This window comes from Pteronotus mesoamericanus, unplaced genomic scaffold (assembly GCF_021234165.1).
Source record: "Pteronotus mesoamericanus isolate MK-2021 breed Mesoamerican mustached bat unplaced genomic scaffold, CSHL_Meso_final contig_101, whole genome shotgun sequence".
Classification (NCBI taxonomy): domain Eukaryota; kingdom Metazoa; phylum Chordata; class Mammalia; order Chiroptera; family Mormoopidae; genus Pteronotus; species Pteronotus mesoamericanus.
Genome location: NW_026555001.1, coordinates 17,390,803 through 17,414,436, shown reverse-complemented (window position 1 = coordinate 17,414,436; position 23,634 = coordinate 17,390,803). Strand labels below are relative to the sequence as shown.

Sequence of the window (23,634 nt, the reverse complement as noted above, 5' to 3'; positions counted from 1 at the left end):
CCAGGCACTTTGCAAATTCCAAACAAAAGCTTACTATGTTGAACTGAACTACAGGAATGATAGGTAGGTAGGTAGGTAGGTAGACAGATAAAAAGCTGAACTGGATCACATTACACAGAGAAAGAGTAGCTCTAATAAAGTCCTCAGTAAGATATATTCTATAATCTATTCACAATGCAAACACTAACAACAATGAGGATGATGACATACTTTCTGCCACTGTACAGACCTGGAGGGCTGGCCGTCCTGCCACTGGAAAGCTTGTTGAAGGGTGGAGGGCGAGGTGGGAGCTGATACACTTTGAACAGTCAAGAAAAAAATCACATGCAAGAAAAGACTGTCTGAGAAGAGACATGGACAGACCATAGTATGGGAAGGTGGGAGGCATAGCAAAGAGTAGGTCACGAGAGTGAACTCTCTCTTCTCAGTGTTTCTTTCATACAGCAAAGGGCCCTTCACTAGCACAAGATTCCCAGCTTCTTCCTATCTCCTTCACTAGCTGGTGAACTCAAAGTAAGGACCGGGGCATACACAGTCTACACCCCTGCCTTCTTGAGAGTGAGCTGCCCACAGGAAGCCTGCATTCCACTTGGATCATGCCTCCCGTGTTTTATAGGTTCAGCTTTCCACTCCCAGATAAGCCATGTCCAGTATCAGCTTTATCAATAATGAGGTGACATTTTGGTCTCTCATATGTCTTGTCCCTCTGCTTTATTTCTCAATTTGTTGAGAACTTGGGCAAAAAGAAGGATGCTATTAACTGGAACTTCTCAACAGCCAAAAATGTAATAAAGAACCCTGGAAGGGAAAGACTGACAGGTACTCAATCAAATATTTAATGGGAGATATTTAGGATACGTTAGCAAATTCTAACCCAACATTTGCAAATTGACTTTCCTTTAAATAAACCTTTCTGCTACATTGTTATCGGCAATTCTATCCAATGTTGATGTATATATTTTTAAAATCAGTTTTCTGATTGGGACTTGAATCAAGAAAAATGTTACATTCCCACAAATTATCTTAGCATATTTTGTTCCACAGGTATCAGGTAAGTTGGTAAAATTCTTTATGTAAATCAGAGTTAGATGATATAAGAGGTCTGGGAATGGCATACCATTCTGCTTAGGCCTGTCACTGCTATATACTATCGCCCTAGAATCCCAAGATTTAGCCAGATGGTAAAGTCTACTCCCAAACAGTTCTTTACAATTTGTGCAGAATTTGGCCAAAATGGACATATTTCTTGTGCTAGTCTTGTCTTGTGCTGGAATCAAACCTGATGTTGTTTAATTGTACTCTAATATTTTTTATTGATATTTGAAATATATAAATAAAAATCTTATCAAGATAGGAAGACAAACCACAATTATTACTTATTTTTATATAATTTTATTAATACAATGCTCTAACATCTATATTTTTCACATTAATTTGAAATTTTCAACAAATGACAAAAATGTTACTTATAGCACAATAATGCTATCTTAAAAAGTAACAGAATATGACTGATACAGTCATTCAGAAGAGAATAAAAGGCAAAACAAACCTTAGAGACTTACCAGGTGTGTTACCGAGCTGCATGTTTTTAATTCTTTCATTCAATAATTGCTTCTCAGGTACCAAATAGATAAGCTTATTTTGATAGTCCTTATACAAAGAAAAAGTAATGCTTGATTAAAACTGTGGAATGTCTACAGATTTTTTGCAAACTTCAAAACATGATTTAATCACTCTTGAAACTTGATATAGCAGTAATATGTAGTTGTAAACTGCTCACAACTTATGAATAAACTAGAATGGAAGTACACATGATTGAAAATACAAATACTTAAACATAAATCCATTTATAAATGACTGGCTGAAATTAAAAGTGGTGAAGAAAGCCCCTGTTAATGGGGCACACCTGGAGACCTTGCGCTTTTCAGCATATTGATAGACAATAGGGGGTCTGGGCCAAGAGGTGCTTCTGGTATCTGCACTAAGTGGCATTTGTGAGCAGGCCATGACACTCCAGGATAAAAGAGTATATGTCAAAGAGGGACTAAAACTTCAGGGATAACTAAGGAAGCAGTTTTAAGTCAGATGAGAAATGTTATTTGGCCTTTGCCTACATGTGCTGTGACAAAGTGAAAAAATAGCTGATTAACTATCAGTCCACATAGAAAGAAAAATTTGGTAAGAGGACTCTAGAGATACAGAATGCTTCTAGAGTCCCCATTCTGCAAACTCCAGTAAATGAACTAGATTTTAATGCACAAGTAAAGAAAAGAATTGTGTCATGAGTATGTCCTGAGAGACATATTCAACATTCTCATCATAATTCTGAAAAGAACAATGCTATTTCAAAATTTCCTAAGAGTAGATGCAGTAACCTTATTTTAATATGTGTGTGTGTGTGTGTGTGTGTGTGTGTATTCAAAACTTAAAATACGAAGGGATAAATGTCCATTTATGTATAAATATTAACCAGATGTCTACCGGAGTTTTAGGGAGTCTACGAGCTTCCTGATATTGTACACAAGATTGTGTACATTCACATCCTTCTGGGAAAATGGTTCTATTAGAGACTCAAAGGGGTTCTTGATCCCAAAACCAAAACCACTCTACTAGGAAGAATTATTAATAACTGTTCATGTTTACGGACAATTCAGCAGCAAGGGATTTACCTGAAGTTCTTGTTGGAGCTGCCTGATTTCCATAATTTCCAGGTCACACTGCTTATCCAGAACTTCTAGCTCAGTCTTTTGAGTTTGTTTTCTGAGTCGGACATCTTGAAGTCTGCCTGAGATCTGCTGATGTTTGCCATTCTATAGGAAGAGCATATAAATATATGGTAAGATAACATGCTAACAAAAAAGTTATCAGGGAAATAATATCTTTATTTAAATTTTTAAATGTTATTTATATTCAGTCTACGATAAATACCAAAAACCAAATGGAGTATGTTTTTCAGTTGCATCTTTGACTCAGGAGAATTGTTAGCAGAAAATGCACCATTTTCAGAGCACAAGAACCCATAATAGGATGAGAAAGCACAAATACAACACAAAGTTTTTTCTGAGTTCAGCACTGAGGCATTAATTTATAACATTAAAATAGAGACAATCTCAAAGAATAACGAGGAATAAATTTCACACGTGGTATTTAGCATACCTTCTTTGAGCTTCTATTTCTACCCTCAACATTGCCATCTAATTTCCTCTAATGAAACAATATCCAGGAGGGCCTTTTGGCTACAATTCTCTTTTCCTATAATAATATTCTTTTTCCCTTTATTTCTGAGAAGTAGGGAGAAAAAATTGAGAGCAGAGATTCTCAATGGAGGCTAAGAAGAAGGGTGAGGTTTTATGGGCTGAACTGTGCCCCCCAAATTTCATGTTATATCCTAACCCTCAGTACCTTGGAAAGTGACTGTATATGGAAGAAGGGGCCTTTAAAGAAGCAACTAAAGGTTAAATGAGGTCACATGAGTGGGCCCTATTCCAATCTGATTGCTGTCCTTAAAGGGAGAGAAAACTTGGACACAGAAGAGATACCAGAGAAGCTGAGGCAGAGGAAAGACCATGTGAGGACACAGCAGGGAGGTGGCCATCTGCAAACAGAGAGGCCTCACGGGACACCAAACCCACTAACACCTTGGCCTTGGATGTACAGCCTCCAGAACTGTGAGAGAATGAATGTCTGCTGTTTAAGCCACGTGGTCTGTGGTATGCTGGTATGGCAGCCTTAGCAAACTATTACAGTGGGGTGAAAAGAAATGAGACCCCTAATTTAAACACACTGATAATCAAAACTTCATATTTGAGGAATACAATCTAAAGGGAATATGCTGTGTCATCCTAGAGCTGACGTTATCATCTTCAGCAAGCATAAGTACAGGCCCTGGACCTTTTCAGACTTGGCACAATAATCTACACTACTGCATTACCCCAGTTCTCGACAGAAAAATAATCCATCTTAAGGTCTCTTCCCATTATATTTTTAAGGAAAAATATATAGTCAAGGTGATAGTTTAGACAGATACCCAATTAGCTATACAAAGAAGTTCAACTTTTTTAGGCCTGTTTGTAGTACTGTGGCATGATTAAAATTGTGGTATGCTTTCCTATCCATTTGAAGGCATACAATAGTATCTTTAAAACTAAAAATACTGTTGTAATTTAAAAAATGTAATTCAAGTCACCCACCAAATAATTAAATAAGACCTAAATTTGTCTCTACCACATGGTAACACATGCATTTTTGCAAAACCCTACTATACTATCAGATCAGATTTATGGGATTTTAGGTTCACGGTAGAATAACAATGTTTACCTGGACCCTTTGTATCTTAGAAGATTCCAGGGTTACAGCAAAATAGTATGTCTTATGCAGACCCTTTATATCTTATGGGATTCTAGAATTAGAGTAGAAGAGTATGTCTTACCCAGACTCTTTACAGCTTTTCATCTTGCATTTCAAAGTATTTTAAATAACCTGACCCTCTGACATCTGGTGTGTAAAAATTAGTAAGTATAATGGTCAATAATAACTAATATACCACAGTCCTACAGAACTGGAAGGAATCATAATAGAGATTTACAAGAGCAGTTTCAAATCACTTTTTCTTTTTAGCAGTAGAACCCTTGTTTCCAAGCAAATCTCAGATAAAGTGCCAGTAAAAGTAAAGCAGATAAATGTGGCCTCCCTGTTGTGAAGTGCAGAAGAACCGGGAAAGGCAGGCGCTGCCCTGGCCTTGTGGCTCCCGGCTCCCACCTTCAGCTCATCCCTCTGCAGCCACCTTCCAGAGACCAGTGTGAAAACAGAAAACTACGGAGATGGCACAACGTTTCATTTCATAGATGGGCAAAGTATGGCACAGAAAAGGGAAGTGTCTTGCCCAAGGGGACATGGGTTATCAGCATCTGAACTGAGACCACACAATTCTCAGCATCTTGAGTCACTTATCCTTTTTTAGTGGACTATACTGTCCAGTTAAAAAGCACATATGAAAATATAACTGTTTAATTACATTAAAACATAATGTATTCATGAGGTAGATTTAAAAAACAATGACATTTTTCAACAGGTAATTCCAGCATCATTCAGATAAATTTCAGTTATTAAACTTTATTAAACTTTAGCCATACCAGTGCTTCCAACTCGAGATGAAGACTCTTCTTTTTAGAGTTTAACCTGACAATTTCTTCCTGTTCTCTATTCCTTTGATTGAGAAGCTCCTGTCTACGAATTCTCTCCCACTCTAAACGACGTTGTCTCTCAAGTTCCTGTTTTGCTGCCTGAAATAATGAATTAAAGTTAATTTCTAAATGAACAATTTTGCATCATTCAAACACTGATGGGATGACAAAGTAAAAGCGAGGCAGGATTTGAATGCCTATGGGTAACTGGGCAGACCTAGTTTTATCAACAGACCTAAATTAGAGAATTTTCATGGAAGTGACTTCATCCATCAGACTCGCTGATTGACTCACAAGGCCCTCACTCATCTTGTTGTAGTTACTTCTCTCTTAATAAACAAAAGGATGATTTCCTTAAAAATATTACGTAAATAGGAATAACTACACCTTTATTTTGGTTACCAGGGAAGAAAACAACTTCTATTCATAATATCTCAGTGTCACTGCCATTTACGGGGCTCCATTCCCAGCCCTTTAAGCACAGCCAGTCCTCTCGGGAACCCCACACAACACCGCTTATCCCACAGGCCTGCGCAAGCCCAGCCTCCTGATTCCTCACCAGACCTCTGACGCCCCACTCTCATCTTTCTCTCTCTCCAATTCCTTGCTTTCTTAACTCTGGGCCCTAAGTTTACGTTTGTTTAATGACCAGATCAAACTGACTCCTTCCTCTGGCTTACCAACCTTAGCCCCTTGCTCTGCTCTGTAATCTATTCTCCTTTGAGATGTCACCTGACAACCCCTCATGGCAAGATTCAGATTTGTATGAAATAAGTAAGAATGTATGAGGCAGAGGAAAAGCCACTACAAAACCAACCTTTTTTTTTTTTTTAATCGAAGGAAACATAGCCACTTACTAAATGTAATGATTTTCTTAGGAAATAAAATAACTTAAAAATAACCTCTCGTCTTTCTATCTCTTTTCTCCGTTCTTCCTCCCGTTGTCGCTCCAATTCCCTCTGCTTCTCCAAGCGTTTTTCTAATTCAAGTTGTTTCTTCCATTCTTGCTCTTGTAATTCTCTCTGTTTTCGTTCCCATTCTTCCTTTTCTTTCTGGGCTTTCCGTTCGGCCTCCCTCTGCTGCTGCTCCATCAGGGCTTGGCGTCGCTTCTCCAGTTCCATGTTTCCCCGCTCATAGTTGGCTTTCCGCTTGTCCTCAAAAGTAACTAAATAAGGCACATTGTAAGCATCCTTACACGGGAAGAGACCACAGATCCTGCAATCCATTTTCCACACACTAATGCATTGTGATCGATCATTTGAGTGCTATCACTCTTTGGATACTTCTCCTAAGAATAATTTTAACTCAAATGTAAATAGTAAAATATCTCTGTTCTAAGAATACTCATTTTTAGAAAAATATTTATAAGTTTGAATCCACCCAAAAGAGAAATAATTTTAACTATTCCTGCCAATAAAAATACTTTTCAACTTTTTTCTCAGCATTTTTTTCAAGCTGGATGGCTATGTATTTGTTTTACTTGATATGTGCCATTAACTTTTTAATATTTTAAAATATCCATACATGTACTTTTTCAACCAATATCTAAACTTTTTAAAGCTAAAGATTTCATCGCAAAGTTTGCCCTAATATTTTCTCCTAAAGTGGGAGAAACATGTTAACTAGGATGTCTAATACATATGTTCTGGCCAAATACACACTATCTCTTCTTCCTGCATACTTTCAATTCTGACAATCTTAATTTTATCGATGTCAAAATCCATCCCATTCATGAAATAATTTCTCTTACAGCACATAAAATATTTAAAATGTAAATATTCTAAATATTTATTTATATTTCAAGGTAAAATTGAAGACAACTCACTATAAATATACAACTTAAACACTCAATGTTACCTGGTAGTTTTTTCTGAGGTTCTTCTTCTTGAATCTTCTGATAGGAAGGCAGAGTTCCATTAATGGAATCAATTGGCTTTCCTCCTCTATGAAAAGCAAATAATAAACAAATTTAGCATCATGCAGTCTGGGAATTTTAGACTAGACTATATAGACTGCCAATGACCAGAGCAGGTTAATATTCATAATATTGTCTCAATATTAAACATATTTAAAACACAATATGGTCCATAGATAATTACAGCGAACAGCAGCATATGGATCGTCAAGCCAGAGAGATCTGGAATCAAATCATGATTTGGCCAATTGCTGTTCTTGGGTAAATTTATTCTAAATCTCTTTAGTCATCAGTTTTTTTTATCAATAACACAATGAAAACACACCTACCTCTAATACCTATTCCTTCTCAGTATAATTCATTAAATTCCAAAATCAAATGTCAATGTAAATTTTAACTCTCACTAAACCAGTGGAAATCTCAAAGTAATACTAATGCCTGCCAAGTGATCAAGACCACCCCCCTCCCTTTCCCCCTTCCCCTCCAGAGGCACTCACCTGAAAGACGGAGGGACCAGCTCAGGAGGTAACGTCAGGGGCAAAGGCTGTCCAGCTTTGGCCATGTCAGTGAGGTGCATCGCAAGGATAAACTCTTCGGCTTTTAGCTGTCCGTCACCATCAATGTCAGCCAGAGTCCTAAAGGAAATGGGGACGTTCACAACTGAGAAAGAAAATCTCAGTTTGGAGTAAAATGGTTTCAAAAGAATTCAATTTTTTTATTTTAAAAGGAATGATGATGGTAAAATAGGTACCATAATCTCTTTTAGTGAAATTTACAGAGATACAGAGAAGTGAGTTAATTTTTACCCTTAAGTTCATATCACAAAAGAGAGGAAAGAAGCTTTTAAATAGAAAAACTATTCCTTCTGAAAAGGTGTACTGTCTTTTTTTATGGTTAATTCACCTATTAAATCGCATTTAATTCTACATTAAAAATGAGATATCCCCTAATTCTCCATAGAAGGCATTATATGAAAGTAAACTAGTTTTATGCATAAGATAATTAGATGCCAAATTCTCAAGAATAACATTTTGTACAATTTTATTTGCTTCCAAGGTTGCATTAACTTTCAAATAGCTACTTTTATAGAACATCTTTGAGACATGAACTTTTACAGAAACAGTATCTTTCTCATAATAGAGGATGTATAGTTAAAAATCATAATTAATGGACAAACTCACCAAATAGTAGCTAGCTGGGTTTGAGAAAGATTTGACTGAAGAAGGGCATTTCTTGCTTGAAAACCTGATTGAGGGGGGAAAACATTTTTAAAAAAGGAAAATTCTTTAGCCTCTTTAAAGTCACTCAAACCTACACAGCTGTACCTGTAAAATAACATTGCTGTTATCCTGGGAACTTTCTACCATGTGCTAGACACTTGGTATTTAGTAGTAATCAAAACAAACATATTCCCTGCCCTCAAGGAATTTAAAATCTAGAATTAGTAATTAGTGGAGCCAAATGTTTCCCTATCCTTTCAGAATATAACAGTATACAAGTGACTGACACAAAGGATGGAGCCACCAATTCTCAAAGTATTTAGAAGTCAAGTTCTAGAGCCTTTTTATACACCCACTGCACCAAGAAGCATAGCTGCCTTAGCATTTTCAGAGTTTATCTCTCTGAGCTGAGCTTTCCTTTGCCTCGTACTCTTCCTCTGTACTTGTAAATGCTGGCACTCCCAAGGACTTATTCTGGACATTCTTTTCTGTCTGTTCATATCCATTTCTATGACTTTAAATAGCACCTAGAGGCTGATGATTCCCAAATGTATATCCCCAGCCCAAACCTCTCCTCTTAAGTTTAGACTTCTATGTGTAACTGAAAAATCTACTTACGTATTTCCCAAGCATGTCAAATGAAAAAAAAAAAAAATATATATATATATATATATATATATATATATATATATATATATAAAACTACTCTCTCAAACCCTATCCACACTCCTCTTCCTAATCTTCACTGAAACCATTCTTCGTCTTCCCTTCTCTATGGCATCAGTGTCCATTCAGGGCATTAAGCCAGGAATCAGTCATCCCTGTCCCTCCCTCTCCCGAACACCTACATCCAAAGTCAAGTCTTACAATTCAAAATCACTGTGTGTCTGGGCCCTTCTCACCTGCTAAGTTGTAATTCAATGTTACTTTCTCAGAAGGCCTTCTCTGTCCACCCTATCACTTCCTTCCCATTTCTTTCATATCTCACGTCACAATCTGCAATGTAACATTTATTTGCTCATTTACCTGTTTTCCCTATTATGCTAAGTTCTATAAAGACAAAAACTGTGACTGCTTTATTCACTAATGTATGTCCCATGCCCAGCATATAGATGGCTCAATAAGTATTTGCTAAAGTAGTAAATAAACTTTAATCTAAGTTGTCTATCTAAGGTGCAGTGGGGACTTACATGATAGCATCTGATAGTATAATAGTTAACATTCACTGAATGCTTACCATGTTCAGTAAACTGTTCAACATTTCTCTCCATCGGTGAGAAAACAAAACTATGTTTCTATAACAGGCTTCCTGATCTTCAATGAAAATACTCCAGAACAGAAACTCCCTGTCTGTATGAGAGGAGCATTCATTCCTGGTGCACTAAGCTGAGGTTTTCTGATTACAGATGAAATCGCATGGCTTCTCTAGAAAAGGTCTCCCTAGTTAGTGCAGCACGTGCTGCGACTCTCCTCGCAGCTGCCTGAGCCATGAGTACCAGAGGAGTCAGGCCCTGCTCTGAGTTCAGCCAGAGTCAGGGCTGTTCCAAACCCCTCTGTACAGAAGAGAGCAAGCACTGCACCTGCCAACTCTCCCTCAGCAACAGCCCCACTACAAAAGCAGCACAAATGCCACCAAACGCAATTATTTCACTGAGCTCTGAACACAGGTCTTCTTAATCAAAGTGACGTACACTACATGGAACAAACACAAATATATCATGTATTATGCAAGTGAATGTTTGTATTATATCACTTAAAAAATTTACATTCTTTTTTTAAAAAACCTGGCCATTTAATAGAAATCACATAAGGGAAAAACACTGATAATAGCTCAGAGCCTCACCCAACTAATTATTCCTCAGTGAGCTCTGAGAACGTTTTTGGGTTAAAAAAAGGATTCTTCCAATATAGAGAAGTAGAAGGCTATTTCAAGCATGAAAGAGGGTTCAGTAACTAAGGTTTCAGCTCTTGGACAAAGATAACAGAGTAGATCCCTTAGCATTAGGTGACAGAACAAACAGGAGGAGAAAGGGAAGGAATGTAAATGGTTAAAAGCACGCTGGTGGGAAGCTTAAATACGTGCAGGCAAAGTCTGAATAATACACAGAGCTACAGAGAGCCAGCAGAGCGCTCCCCTAAGAAAAGCTCACTTGGACAGGTAGACCGTTGGTCTGCCAGCCCGTCGGATAGCCTATGTCCTGCGCCGGTGGTGTCAGTCCCTCCATTCTCTATCTGGCAGTCTGCTTATCCCCTCAGATCCAACTCAAATGTCATCTCTTCTGTGAAACTCTCTCTTATATCCTCAGGGTTAGTTACTTTCTCATCCATATTAATGACAGCACTTTTAAACCACTAATCAAATTCTGTGATTATGTGACCTATTGCTATGGGCTCTTCAAAGATATGGGCCATGTCTTCCTTCTCTCCACATTCCACTACCTTCCAGAGTGTCTGGAAGATATGAGACTCATGAAATATTTGTGTCAATGAATTAATTTAAATAAATCATGATTACGATTTAGGAGAAAGAGAAGAAGAAAAGGGAAAAATCAGACCACCACCATTCACTGAACGAAGCATAACATGTAAGGCTAGGCCAGCCCTGTCCTCATATGCCTGGGGTCACCAGAAGCAACTTTTCTTTTCAATGAAAACCAGTCCTTCCCTTAATTATGAATACATAGCTTTACTTTCATAGTGCTAAGAATAATAACATTCTCTAAAAACAAAACATTACACAATCTTTACACAGTGTGGCATATACAAATTAAGTAACATTAGGAGAGCATTTTCTTCATATTCTAACACAAATCCACCTTTGTTTACACTGTATGTTTGAAGCACATACACACAGTGTACTAATCTTAAGTGTACCGCTGGATGAGTTTTTACACGGGTATGCACACAAGCAACCACCACCTAGATCAAGATACAGAATGTTTCCAGCACCCCAGAAGGTTTGGGCATGGCCCTTCTGATAAAGTAACTACACTCTCTGATTTCTATCACCACTAACTAGGCTTTCTGGTTTCCAGCCTCATATAAATGAATTAAATAGTGTGGATCTTGTGTGCCAAGCTTCTTTCATTCAATACAATTCTTTGAAATGCGTCCATGTTGTTGCAAGTATCAGAAGTTCATTCATTTTTATTGCTATATTGCTATAAAAATACATCACAATTTATTTATCCATTCTCCTGCTGATGGGCATTTAGACTGTTTCTTTTTTGGATATTTTTAATGAAGCTGCCATGAACATTTTCATATATATCATTTTAGTCTACTTTTGTTAATTTGAATAAAGAAACTCCCTTAATGCCAAAGAGGGCCCAGACAAGTTCATTTTTTTCAAAGAATGAGAATCACGATCTTACATTAATCTCAAGTACGTTTGATTACCATACTTCACAGAATCTAAGATGCTATCAATTATAAGACACACCATTATTCTATATAAAACTAAGAAAGGAAAAAACATGGCCAATAAAACCATGACACAATGTTAACACACCACTGATGGTAACATTTCAATATCAGAGAGGTTAAAATGTTTTGTTTTTTTTAAAAAGGTTACTTAAAAATATAACATGCTTCACATACAATTTCATAAAACAAAATTTTAGTTATTAATATTTGATACATATAAAATATAGTGTATTTGTTAAGTTAGAAAGTATAATAATAAAAGTCACCCATGAACCTAACACCCAACTTAAAAACTAGATCATAACTAATGCTTTGAAGCTGGGTTCCCTTGATTTTTTTGGTGCATAATCCCTTGCTTTAAAAAAACAACTTTCACCACATAGGTATGTTTCTTTAGAGAGAATACTGCATATTTTTGCCTGTCCATCAATACCTAAAACCTTATTGCTTCCTTGTCCCACTGTGCAACTAGAGATCTTACACTCCTATTTCATAGATTTCTTTTCATTTTCCAAATATGCCATGTACTTTTTGCTCTTAAGGATTCTGTATCACCCTCAAATGCCCTCATCTTCGAGCTCTAGCTGTCCAAATCCTAACTCTTTCTTTCATGATAGAGTTTAAATGTTCCCTTCCTATGAGATGCTTTATTTGATCTCATCAGTATTAATATATTCCATTCTATGTTCCCTAGTGCTTTAAAGCTCTATTACTTTTAAACACTTAATTTTACTTGGCCTAAATTGTAATTCATTGCTGAGTAAAGAGAGGGGAAAGTTAGAAGGTGGGAATTCTACTTGCCTATTATCCTCTCTTTATATTCCCTTCACGATCCTCAATTAGTAAAGTTTGAATGTTTGTTTTGGCATGGACTCAAATATTCTATTGGGATCTAAGGTCCAGTTTTATGGCTACATTTTGTTTCGAGGATTAAAGGATGAGCAATGCTCATGTGCGGTTTTAGGAAGAGCAGACAGAGAAAAACCCGATGAGGAAGGGGATTCTCAGGGAACTGAGCTGAGGCTAAGTCCCGCACACTCCCTCTCTTGTTCCGTGAGGTTCTCCGTTCAGTCTCTGCACTGGAGGATGACCTTTGATCTTCTCAAGGGCGAGGTCTTTTGGGTGTACACCTGTGTGCTCAACTCTATTGTAAGAACTCTAAAGAAAACAATCATGTTATATACATCTGTGAACTCTAACACAACTTACATTATTTGTATTTATCCAATGCCTGCCAAATTATTTTGATGTTAAAATTTTAGATGAGCTACAAAGTACAAAATCAAATAAAAGTTCAACAGAAGTCTACATAAAAAACTTTAACCCTCTCACTTTCTTAAGCGCTGTATGCCACTTACCTGAGAGGTATCCACTCATGCTTTTGTCAAGACTATTAAATTTTTGCCGATATTTTAATCTTGAAGGCTGAGGAACTGCCCACTCTGAGGTCCCAGTCTTGGGCGAGTTCCCTGAGAGTGAAGCAGTCGAGGAAGTTGAGCTATAACAAAATTTATTTAAAATGTTTACGGTACTAAATAAAATACATGTAGTTAAACTTTATAAGACAAATTAAGAATCATATCTTCTACAATACAGTATTAACTGCTTTTGTATTTGATACTGAAAAAAATTCAAGCAATTATCCTTATTCTTAGGAAAACAATTACCATATGAAGTATAGAACTACCATATATCAGGCACCTACCATGTATTATACCAGACCCCATATTATGCTGGAGCCTTTACAAATATTACCTCTAATCCTGATAAACTTAAAAGGTATTACTGTTCCAGCTTTTATATGGGCAAACTATGGCTTAGTGGTGTTAAGGGGAATAAAAAGGTTACACAATCAGGATACAAAGATTCTTCTGGGTCACTGCTTTAAAGAACATTATTATGAGACAACTGTATAAAGAAGATGTGGTACATGTATACAATGGGATATTACAAGGCCATAATAAAGACTGAAATCTGACCATTAGTAACAACATGGATAGACCCTGAGGGCATTATGCTAAGTGAAGTAAGACAAACAAAGACAAATACCATACAATTTCACTTATATGTGGAATCTAAAAAATGAAATAGAGGAATAAATAAAAAAGAAAGAAACTCATTATCCAGAGAACAAACTGATGATTGCCAGGTGGGAGGCAGGTTGGGGGGCTGGGTAAAAAAGGTGAAGACACTAAGAAGTACAAATTGGCGGTTAGAAACTGGTTGCAGGGATATAGAATACAGCATAGGGATACAGTCAATAGTATTGTAATGATTATGCATGGTGTCAGGGACCTGTCAGGAGGATCACTTCATAAGCTGTGTAAACGTCTGGCCACTACGCTGTATACCTGAAACTAATCTTGAATGTCAGCTGTAATTGAAAAAAAATATTTTTAATGTATAAAAAGAGTATTACTGTGATTTACACAAGGGGTGATGAATAAACACTGATGCTTTCTGAAATTGAAGAATACTCAATCAGCAGAATTTGCTCAAGAAAGAAATGAATAATGTAAAATGATTATAAGATGTTTTAAGAAACATTATTTAAAGGGAAAACATAGCTCTGGGAAAAAATCAGTTAATCAGTTAAAAAACTGATTAAAAATATAGCAAAATAATTTTAGTTTACATGAAACATTTTTAAAAAGATTTTATTTATTTATTTTTAGTGAGAGGGGAAGGGAGGAACAGAGAGAGAGAGAGAGAAACATTAAAGCGCAAGAGAAACATCCATTGGTTGCCGCTTGCACATCTCTCCCAACCAGGGACCTGTCCCACAACCCAAGCATGTGTCCCGACCAAGAATGGAACCAGTGACCTTTTGGTTTGCAGGACGAAGCCCAACCCACTAAGCTTCACCAGTCTGGGCAATCATGAAACATTTTTTCAAAAATAAAATACCACAGGCATTTAACAACTCTAAAAATAAAAAAATTATTTTATGTAATTTATAAATAATACATTTACATCAGGCCATTATAAAGTAAAACTTGGATAAGTTCGGAGATTTAAAAAAATACTCATTTGTTAAATACTCCTTATTAAAAGCATAACAAGTTGGAAGTTTAAGTATTCATACCTACTAGATCCTAAATCAATGAGAGACTGGGCTTTCTGTATACTAGCACCACCAAATCCTCCCATCATCATACTGTAAGATGACGTATGAGGCAATGCTAAGGAAAGGAAAAAAAGAAAAGAAAAATGAAAAAGGTTCATACTAAACAATTATGACAAACTATGAAGGAAATATGCCTCTATTAGAGCATGAACGTAACAATTTCTTTCTTCATGTGAAATATCGACTCACTAGACATACCGTACTTACTTGAAGAAGAGTAAGGAATGGATAAAGGCTGGATGAGACTGGCAGTTCCATTTGGTAATGATGAAGTGCTCACAGAAGGCACGAGGGGGGCAGGCATCACTAAGGGAGGAAGGGTGGTCCCTGAAGCCGCAGGGGACAAGGCTGCTGCTATAGGTGCGACTGGAGGCAACGGCTGAGGAATGGACAGATTGGGCATGCTTCCCATTCCTGAAGATGGAACAGAACACGTTTTCTAGTGCTAGTAAATTGGTGATAAAACACATGCTAGAAAACGAGTTTACAGTACAGTGAGCAGACCCTATATTTACAGGAACACTATGGGCAAACTAGTCTTAAAAAATTCACAAAAGCAGCTTTGACCCAGGAGTGAGGGATGCAAACTACTGCTTTTAATATCAATATTGTGATCTGCGTGAATTAAGGGAATGCCTAGAAAGGATTTACCAATTCTCTTCCAGTATCATGAACAAAACTAAGCAACCTTTTTAAATTAAATATTAGCATCCTCAAAGAGAGAATGTAGTACCGGATCAAATGTGGGAAATGTGTGAGGATAGTTAACAGTGCTATTGAATCAACACACACACACACACACACACACACACACACACACACACACACTCAAACAGCCCCCACCCAAAGGAACAAAGTGATGACTCTTACTCATTTACGATGTAAATTGCTGAATATTAAGTACATTATATAAACAGAGTCACACAAGAATTTTAAATTTATCTCTAAAGAGTTTTCTGCAATAGCGAAAGAAATTAGTATCATCTGGCATATAGGAACATGTTTCAGATACACAGAGGTATCTAAATGAACATTTCATTCCAATGAGTGCTTCTCACATATAATTAATAAGAAATTGGCTAGTGAAAACCAATGAAAAACTGGTTATCTCTGATGTATATTTACATTAATTAGCCCAAAGTTGTCAACTTTTAGCCCTAAATTTAGCTGGCTCATTAACCTTTAAAGAAATTTCTACTTATGTATAATTTCAAATTATCTCTAAATTAAACTTTTTCAAGTGAGTTTAAAATTGTTCACATTTTTTCTGTTACTCATACAAACTATATAGAAAACTATGTTAAGACTAGTATATAGGATCAACTATAACAAAGGAGATCATATAATTTATCATCCAATTGGGAATTATGAAAGGGCTAGACTAGACTCCAAGGCACTAACCAGACTAAATTCCAAGACAACAGACATCAGAACTGTCCCTGGAAATCTAGGATACATGGACATCCTAGCTATGACAGCAAATTTAATATTTCTTATCTCAGACATGAAAATTAACTTGGAGTCTGGGGATTGTCATTTTATGCCAACTTATCCTTTTTTGATCACTAAGTAACTATCAAATGCAGCTAGTTAAATTCATAAATACATACCAAAACGAGCAGAAATTAATGGAGAGAACATAGGAGGTTGTTTCATAACAGGAGGGAGAACCACAGGCAGCTGCTGGCCCTGCAGCTTCAGTTTGATGAGCTTCATAGCTATGGAGAACTCTTGCTGGTCCATCTTCCCATCCTTGTTGAGGTCTGATAAAGCCCTAATAGAACAATGAGGTGGGCGGATTGTAAGTAGGGTCAATATTACTTTTGAGGATGATGATAAAATAAAAACAATGATGTAGCATTCATACATCAATCATTGCTTAAATATGTATGTGTGCATCTCAAAAAGCTTAAACCTGTACATTAAGAAATACTGACCAGAGATACATCTAATAAAATACTGCCAGTCTATACAGAATCTAGAGACCTCTGGGATAAATTCTATCAGTGTAAATGAAAAAAAAAAATTTTTTTTAAGAGATAACTCTTCTAAACTTATTCATTTTTTTCAAATATTTATTGAACACTTTGCTATGTACCTGGCACTTGGCCAAGCATGGGAATATTCCAAGTGGAAAGAAAAATGGAGTAGGGATTGATATTTACCATAAATACATTTAAAAAACAAATGTTACTATAAATATTACAAGGCACAATTTCTTTAAGGTAGGAACAGGGGAAAGAAGGAATAATTTTGGGTTTACAGATGATGAAATACACAAAACTACAAAATAACAGATTTTGAGATTACAAGTAAAAAGAACTTTATGTTAAACTGCATTAAAATCAAAACAAAACCAGACGTACAAAAATTTAAGATCATCTACAAAAACAATTTTACCATATTTCAGCTAAAACAGGAGCCGGCAGGCCTGACTGTAAGAAAAATGTACGTGCTTGATCACCTGAAGGCAATAAAAACAAAAATCAAGCAGTATATTAGTAAAAGGAATTACTCCAATGCCTGTGAATAATAGACATTAATAATGTTATTGATTTATTATAATATTAATTCCAATTATTAAAAAATTAAATAGAAATACATATATAAAATTATTTACATTTCATTAAGAAGACACAGATGTTCTAAAAAAAGTCACAACTGGTTATACAATTAATAAATAATGAATTATTTTGCGATTTGTTCCTCTCCTGCAACATAATCGCTGCACGCATGTGTAGCATCCTTCAGGGATCTCTGCATGGTCCCTGCATGACTCAGGGGACAAGGGAGGTTGACAGAAACATGCCAATGCTCCTGCTATCAGCTGTGTCATTAGTAATAGTTTGTTGCTTCTGTTTTAGGACTCACATATAAGTGATATCTTACGGTTATTGTCCTTTTCTGACTGACTTAATTCACATAGCATAATACTCTCAAGATCCATCCATGTTGCCTTGATATGAATTTTATTATTTAATAACACAAACATTATGGCAATCAAATTAAAGCATAATTCACAAATAAAATATAAACACAAACCTGTTATGTAACCTCCTGAGGGCTTGAGGTTATCAAACTGCTTGTCATGCTTAGTCCGTTCTTCAGAGGTAATAGCCCACATGTTTGGCCCTCCTAAAACATACATGGAAGGCAAAGTAGTCACACTGTATGCATGAGGATGCTTAAAATGTACAATTATAAGACATAAGTATGAATCACAAATGTCTGTTTAATGACAGTACTAATACCTGAGTGACTACAAAGAGTAAGGCTCTTTCATAAACTATGCAGCATAGCCCTATGGCTTTTCACTCATTCTCCAAGGATCATCTATTGAGCAGTTACTGTATACTACTCACGGGAAATAAAAAGATGAATAAAATATTATTCCTATCCTCAAAGAACTTTTACTTATATGTTAAACTATAAAGCATCCTAGGCAGAAATATACAGGGGATGGCAAACGTAGGTTTATTGTTGTAATACAAATAAATAATTCATTAATAAATAATAATACAAGAATAAACTATTTTGCATACTCACAACTGTAAACCTACTTTTGCCTACCCTCGTATATAAAAGCTGTGCTAATACTGAGTTAGAAGCATCAAGAGCGAGATAATAGAAGTAAGTTTGAGGCAGAGCCTTGAGGTTTGGCTTGAATTGTCATATGAAGAGGTGGGATGGGGCACTTCACACAGTAGGGCACAGCATGAGACGTCAAGGAAGTACACTGAGTGTACTATCAGCTAAAGCCCCACGTGAGTGGTAAGACACAGGCAGAAGGAATTAATTGTAAAGGATCTTAAATACCATTCTCAAGAGTCTGATTTTTATCTTGTAAGTTATGGAGAGCCATCTAGTACTTATTAAAATAACGTTCTTAATCTGGAATAATTTTAGATTTGGAATAATTTACAGAAAAGTTGCAAAGATAGTACGGGATCCCTATGTACCCAGCACCTTGTTTCCACTGTTAACAATTTCCATAACCATAAGACCTTGCCGAAATAAATAAATCAACCCTGCTAAACTAAAAACCGCCACCAGCAGGACTAGCTGGTGGACCCCAACAAAACTGACTCTGGGTACTGGAGACGGCACAGATGTTTGTGAATGAGGATTCTGCCAATTGGAGACTTTGGCAAAGAGAAGTAGCCTCCACCTGGAGGTGCCCTTTTGGGTCCGATTGCTTGACGCATCGAGATCTAGTTACTCTCCCGCCTCAAAGTCCCATTTTAGAGGGGGTCAATTTGAATTCCACAATGAACAAGGTAAGAAGAAACCAAAAGCCCTGCTTGTCAAACAGAAACAATAGAGTTAAGAATACAGAGAGCCTGACCCCAAGGGCATCTTGGCTTCACATTTTTCAAAAAAGGGGAGCAGCTAGCTGTCTAAGGAGAAACTATTCCTACTCCACTGTCTGAAGCAAAGCTACTGAATCAGAGAGGTTCCCCGAAATGTCTGGGGCTAGTTCACTCATGGGTCAGAGAAGCTGAAGCAGACAATGTCCACTGGGCTGTGATGACCGTTCAGCCTCAGAGCTATGAAGGACCAAAAGGTGATATGGTCATTCTGTTCAGTGGGCAAATTCAGACTTTTGGACTGTGGCCAATGGCCCATCTGTTTGGTTTGCCACTTGGAAAATTATCTGACAGATTACAGACACTCTCTTTGCGGCTGCAAACTGAAAACAAATAGTAGTTGCTAATTGAATGGGCTGGGTTGCTAATGTAGCTCCCTGTGATAAAGGCCCATTCTCTGATTTAGACTGCAATCAAGCTGCTGATTAAATTCTGCTCTATGTGATGCAGAGGATACCACTAGTGATTCCTGTTTCAGTGTGGATGTGGATGTGTAGGAGGTTAGGGAGGTTTCACTGCACAGGGCATCGCCTCCTTTGGCTCTTGGCAGATTGACATCTGCTCCTTTGACCCTCTCTCAAGCTATTGGCAGTGCCTCAAATGGTTGACCCTTTTTCAGGTTACCAAGCAGACAACAATACCCACACTACCGTGGCCATTAAAATTAACCTATACCTTGTTTTCAGCTTTCTGAACTATTTGCACTAAGATGTTGATTGTATCACTTACCACAAAAGCTGCTCTACAATGCACGGATGTCTGACTCTACTTCCACCATCTCCTCTTGGTCCACATTTCTTAAAGAAAGACAGTTGGCCACTGAATATACTATCCCCAGAAAGGGATAATCATTGCCTCTTAGGTGTTTCCAGGCTAAAGATGAAGACTCAAAGGGCAGTGGTGATGGCATAATAGGGAACATACACATCTACTGTGAAAATTCAGGGTCTACCCTGACCATCCTTGGACATGATGCATCTTTCTTTCTCCTAATAGCAAGTGCAGGTAGGCCTGGTTGGAACATCCTTCAGTCCAGGCAGCTTAGCTAAAATGGGACCTAGAGGATTCAAAGCTAATTCTGCTTTGGTGTACAAAGCTACCCTTGACCCTCCTGCATCTAACCCTTCTGTATCAGTGAAGTTACAGCCAAATGGGACACCTAGATTTTGTAGTGGCAGAGAGCAACAACTAGGCACCTGAGGAGGAAACACCTTAATTAGACAGAAGAAGTATGAGAGTGGAAGAGGCATTAAGGACCTTTACTCTTTCAGAACTGGCCCTGGGGCCTTCTTCCCCAAGGAAAAGTCACGGTGTACTCCTCCTAAACTGCTCTGGCACCTTAAATTTAACTGGCTGCTGGGCCTGCCATCCCTTACCAGATGGCCTGACTTCCATTTGAGGCTGGTCTACACTCAGTCTTAGGCAGGCCCTGTGCACCTGGGCTCCAGGGGCGTGGATTGTTCTGTGTTCCTGCCCCTCTACCCTGCGTCATACAAACGCCTCTTTGTGTCTCCTCCTCCGTGGTCTTGGGAAGGACTTTCATGCTTCTCCCCCAAGCAGTGGTAGGAGCAGCACCTCTGCTTGGTATCACTACAGAATCTTACGCCCAAGAACGTTCCTCCCCTCCTCAGTGGTAGAGAGCTTTTTCTTCTACCCTAACCCTAGTAGCCGTGTGTCCTTGGGATGAATCTTTGCTAATGTCCTCCCAGTGACCCCCAGTAGCTCCAGACTTTTGCTCAATAGAAGAAACAGATGCAGAAAAATGTGTGGTGTTTTGTGCCTGTCCCCCTACAGGTGCCTGCAACACTGAGGTGGGGACTCATTCTGGTCTCTTGCACAGTCCCCAGTCTTTCTGGTGAGAAGTCAGTTGATGCCCACAGGAAACAGCTTGAGATTAAGTACAAACTCCCCTTGTGTCTATGGCTCACAGTTATTCCAGACTGACATGCTGGCTCTTACTTGATGTTTTTGTATTCATTAGAATTTTAACTGATTTCTGTAACATCATTTTACATTCTGTAAAATCCCCCACTTTACTTACAGCACTGTTTGCATCCATAAAGTCTGAGACTGAATTCTGTGGAAAACTGTTCCCTGGCATTGGTAGATTATGGAAATCCTTTGCTTTGCCATGGGTCCCTTGGTCTGCTCTGAACTCCGGCTTCCTTTACACTAGGGCTCTACCGAAAACATCAGTCCAAACATGAATCTCCTATGCCTACATTGAATCCAATTTAATCTGCTCCCTAATTTCTAGAAACTCTTCAAAGTTTCTAGTATACGGACAGTGCCTTTTCTACTTCCTAAAGCTACCTCATATTAAAAACAAAATGTTCTTTGATAATTTAAAAGGCATCCAGGAAAAAAGAAAATGTGAATTTAAATCAGTATCTTGAAACAGGACTGAGTGTTGTTATGAGTGAACCTAACAACAGGAACAAAACAGCTCCAGGAAAAAAGGTGGTCAAGAGAATAAGGGGTCTAGAAATAGTTTTCTATGAGGCAGTTGAAAAACTAAAGTATCGAGCCAGAGGAATCAAACATTAAAGAAGACGTGGTAGCAACTTTAAGTATTTTTTTTAAGTTATGTAGAATATGGTTATTTGCTATCCTTATAGGAATTAGGAACAAGACCACCAATTCAGAAAGTCAGGGCTGTAGGGAAGAGGGAATTAACTGCCTCAGATGGTATCCTCCTTCTTGTTAGGAGAGGTGTTAAAATAGAGGATGGCTTCTTAAGCCTGAGCATTTCTGAGATTCTCTCACATCACAAAAAACAAGCAAATAATGATTTTAACTATCCTCTCCACTTGCTCTAAAAATGAGACTAGTTTCTCAATTCCCCACTACCTCCAAATGCACCTCTGCCCTCTTTCTTTGATAGCTCACAGTGCAGAAAGGAATAGAGTGGGGTTCTGCTCCTGTCTGTATGCTAACCAGTTTTGTGACTTAAGCAGGTCTTTAATCCTTTTCATCCTTTAATCCTCATCTAGCAAAAATAGTGTATGTAGTCCCAGGCAATACTTGACTAGCCAATGTCCTACACCAGAGGTTTTCAACCCCTAGCTGAATCACCTGGGGAGTTTTGGGGGCAAAAAAACTATTCCAGCAGACCAATGAAATCAGAATTTCTAGGGGATGAGGCACAAACTTTCTGAAATTAAAAAGCTCTCCAGGTGCTTTTTCTGTGCATCCAGGATTAAAAACCACTGTCCTATACAAGCCAGGGTTGCAAACCACCTCCTCCTTTCTATCCCTCCTCAGAATATTCTGTTCCACCTTTACCTTCCAGCCAACTCTGGACAGCTAGCCAACAGTGCTGTCCAAAGCAACACTGGAGGCTGTCAAAGTGAATTATATGGTCCAGTATCTGGCAAATTCTCTTTCTCCTAAGGATGACACATATATCCCTCAACTCTGTCCTGTTAAAATATGAGCTAATCTCGCCTAACTCACTTTTTCTCAGGTACACAGACCTTTTTTTAACCCCCTTTACTGTACTGCTCTCAACTCTTGACCGGCTTTCTCAGATAAAACAGCCTTCCCTCTCTACCATTAATTTTTAAAGTCTAACATTAGCAGAGTAATAGTAGTACTCTGTAGAAGGAGCAACTACTACCGAGTATTACCATTTTTCGCCATGTATAATATGCAGCCACGTTTTTGGCCCAAACTCTCAGGAGAAAAATCTTTCGTTTTAATTTTTTAATTCAATTTATTTATTTATTTGTACGTAGATACTTGTTTTTTGTATTTTAAAGGAATTTTAGCATTTGTTTTTGAACATATTATGGTACAAGAAATTTTATATAACAAATAATTACAAAACACAAGAACAGATACTAGGTGTTTTGTGTACGACCCATGTATAATGCACATCCTTATTTTTCCTTCAAAAATTTGGACAAAAAAGTACGAATTATACATGGCAAAATATGGTGCTTTATGCCAGCAGCCATGCTAAGTATATTAATATTACCACATTTAATTTTTACAACTCCATGGACTAGGTTTTATATGTATTACAGGTAGAAAAACTGAAGTGTAGAGAGGTTAAATAACTTGCCTAATACAATGCAGCTAATATAATTTGTAGCTATAATTCTCTTGTACTTTAAAATATAACTTCAAAATTCATGCTTTTAATTACTATCCCACATTACCTCCATGATTACTTTGATATCTATTTTAGTTTAGCAGTGTTATTATTGTCATTTAAAAATAGTAACAAAATGTAAAGGAGATGCATCTAAATTGATATTTAAATATAAAAATAGGTCTCTTTTAAATGTCAAAGCAACCAAATTTTTCCTTGGAATAATGTACCTTAAAAAAATTCTGAACACTGATTATATACCAAATAGGTAAAACAATGTTAACTATGACACTACCTGTA

The 23,634-nt window shown here is 37.3% G+C and overlaps 1 protein-coding gene across 3 annotated transcripts in view; it reads right to left on the bottom strand.

The window, feature by feature from the left end:
* The window catches only part of ITSN2 (intersectin 2), a 114,702-nt gene that overhangs the window by 64,012 nt on the left and 27,056 nt on the right, over positions 1 to 23,634 (bottom strand). For 2 of the 3 annotated variants that reach the window (XM_054569083.1, XM_054569094.1), the window contains exons 3-15: positions 17,914 to 18,006; positions 17,272 to 17,335; positions 16,482 to 16,645; positions 15,079 to 15,285; positions 14,830 to 14,926; positions 13,103 to 13,242; positions 8,280 to 8,343; positions 7,596 to 7,733; positions 7,041 to 7,126; positions 6,086 to 6,348; positions 5,133 to 5,282; positions 2,670 to 2,810; positions 1,563 to 1,650 (exon numbers count right to left, since the gene is read on the bottom strand). In XM_054569083.1, coding sequence (XP_054425058.1) covers positions 1,563 to 1,650; positions 2,670 to 2,810; positions 5,133 to 5,282; positions 6,086 to 6,348; positions 7,041 to 7,126; positions 7,596 to 7,733; positions 8,280 to 8,343; positions 13,103 to 13,242; positions 14,830 to 14,926; positions 15,079 to 15,285; positions 16,482 to 16,645; positions 17,272 to 17,335; positions 17,914 to 18,006 — 1,695 coding nt within the window. Of the gene's footprint in view, positions 1 to 1,562; positions 1,651 to 2,669; positions 2,811 to 5,132; positions 5,283 to 6,085; positions 6,349 to 7,040; positions 7,127 to 7,595; positions 7,734 to 8,279; positions 8,344 to 13,102; positions 13,243 to 14,829; positions 14,927 to 15,069; positions 15,286 to 16,481; positions 16,646 to 17,271; positions 17,336 to 17,913; positions 18,007 to 23,634 lie in introns of all 3 variants that reach the window. The other variant, XM_054569072.1, reaches the window with a different exon arrangement.